At 59.3% G+C, this 2,129-nt stretch overlaps 1 protein-coding gene across 1 annotated transcript; it reads right to left on the bottom strand.

Moving 5' to 3' along the window:
- Window positions 1-17: 17 nt before the first annotated feature.
- LOC104514180 (protocadherin gamma-C5-like) lies at window positions 18-2,054 on the bottom strand (the record flags this gene model as incomplete). The annotated part of the gene is made up of 1 exon (XM_010157764.1): window positions 18-2,054. A coding segment is annotated over exon 1 (2,037 nt), but the record flags the coding sequence as incomplete, so codon positions are not given.
- Between the last annotated feature and the right edge of the window lie 75 nt (window positions 2,055-2,129).

Genomic DNA, 2,129 nt, shown 5'->3' on the forward strand with positions numbered 1-2,129 from the left:
CCATCGGTGGCTCCAGCCTCGGAGCCCTGCAAAGCCTCTGGGCCCTTCTCCTCCACCAGCACCACCAGCGTGATGGCTGTGGAGAGCGGGGGCTCCCCGGCGTCCCGGACCACCACCAGCAGTTCGTGGGCAGAGGCATCCGTCTCCTGCAGGGCCCGTGTGATCCGGATCTCCCCAGAGCGCAGGGCCACGCTGAAGAGCCCTGGGTCTGTGGCTTCCACAAGGTGGTAAGAGAGCCAGGCGTTGCGCCCCGAGTCCGCATCTATTGCCACCACCTTGGTGATGAGAGCAGGAGGGGCTGTGGAGGGGGAGATTCGGAACTGGGTAGCAGAGTCCTCCCCAGCCCTGGGGAAATGCACCCGAGGGGCATTGTCGTTCTGGTCCACTATAAAAACATGAACCAGTGTCCTGTTCCTCAGGGCCGGGGAGCCACCATCAGAGACCTCCACATGGAACTGGAGATAGGTGGCTTGCTCATAGTCAAGGGGGAGTTTGGCAGAGACCTGACCACTTGTGGGATGTATGGAGAGGTAGCGAGTCGGATCCAGGCCTGGATCTGTCCCACCAGCTCGCAGGATGGAGTAGGAGAGGCGGGCATTCTGCTCCGAGTCAGGGTCAGCAGCAGAGACTGTAACCAGCACGCTGCCCACCGGGTTGTTTTCTGCCACCAGCACTTCGTAGGATGCTTGTTCAAACTGGGGCGCGTTGTCATTGACATCTGCCAGGGCAATTGGCAAGACAGTGTGGCGGGAGAGTGGGGGGCTGCCCAGGTCTGAGGCAGAGACGGTGACATTGTAGTAGGCAATATATTCCCGGTCCAAACGGGTGCTGGTCAGCAGTGAGTACTGGTGTTCATAGTCCTTACGCAGCTGGAAGGGAAGATCTGGAGATACGTGACACTGGACCTTGCCCTGCTCACCAGAGTCCCTGTCTCTGACGTGTATAACAGCCACCACGGTGCCTGGGGGTGCGTCCTCGCTCAGGGAGCTGGAGAAAGAAGTAAGAATGACCTCAGGTGCGTTGTCATTCACATCAGTGATTTCCACCACCACGCTGCAGTGCTCCTCCATTGTGGGCGACCCCATGTCCTTGGCCTCCACTTCGATCTCATACACTGTTGCCTCCTCGAAGTCCAGGTTGCCCTGGATGCGAATCTCACCAGTCTGCTCATCGATGGCAAAGATCTGGCGTAGGGCAGCTGAGTTGTGGCTGCTGAGGGAATAGCGGATGTCTCCATTGGGCCCTTCGTCCACATCGGTGGCATTTAACTTCACCACGAGGGTGCCCAGCGGTGAGTTCTCCACCAAGCGGGCTCCATACGATGGTCTGTCAAAGACCGGGTGGTTGTCATTGGCATCCAGGACCTGAATAGTGATATGTGTCTTGCTGGACTGTGGGGGAGAGCCCCCATCTTCAGCGGTCAGGACTAGGTGGTGGAAAGCCTTAAGCTCCCGGTCCAGGGCCCTCTCCAGCACCAGCTCAGGGAACTTCCCACCATCTGTGCGCGCCTTCACGTTGAGGTTGAAGTTGTCATTGGCACTCAGGTGATAGGTCTGCAAGGTGTTGGTGCCCACATCGAGGTCCTGGGCAGGCTGGATGGGGAAGCGGGCACCCAGAGATGCCAGCTCGTAGATGCGCAAGGAAACCTCGTCACTGGGAAACTCTGGGGAGTTGTCATTGATATCCAGGATCTCCACCTCAATACGGTAAAACTCCACTGGGTTCTCGATAGCAAGTTTCAGGTGGAGGAAGCAGCGGGGGTTCTGCCCACATAGCTGCTCCCGGTCTATCCGCTCGCTGACCATTATAACGCCGGTGTTAACGTTGACCGAGAAGTACTGGGAATCTGAATTGGACAGTACCTGCAGGTTAGCTGCCGCCAGCTTCGTCACATCAGTGCCCAGGTCCTTCGCGATATTGCCCACAAAGGCGCCCCGAGTGAGCTCCTCCGGGATGCTGTACCGGATCTGAGCAGAAGAGCTGTGCAAGAACAAACAGAAAGAGAAGACACGCGGCAGCCCCAGGGCCCGGCCTGCCTTCCCTGCCCTCGGCATCCTTGCCGGGTGGGCGGCCGGGGAGCGATGCCCTCCGCGCTCCGGGGCCGCGCTCAGCGCTCGCCGCTCCCATTC

This window comes from Eurypyga helias, unplaced genomic scaffold (assembly GCF_000690775.1).
Source record: "Eurypyga helias isolate BGI_N326 unplaced genomic scaffold, ASM69077v1 Scaffold50288, whole genome shotgun sequence".
In the NCBI taxonomy this organism is placed as follows: domain Eukaryota; kingdom Metazoa; phylum Chordata; class Aves; order Eurypygiformes; family Eurypygidae; genus Eurypyga; species Eurypyga helias.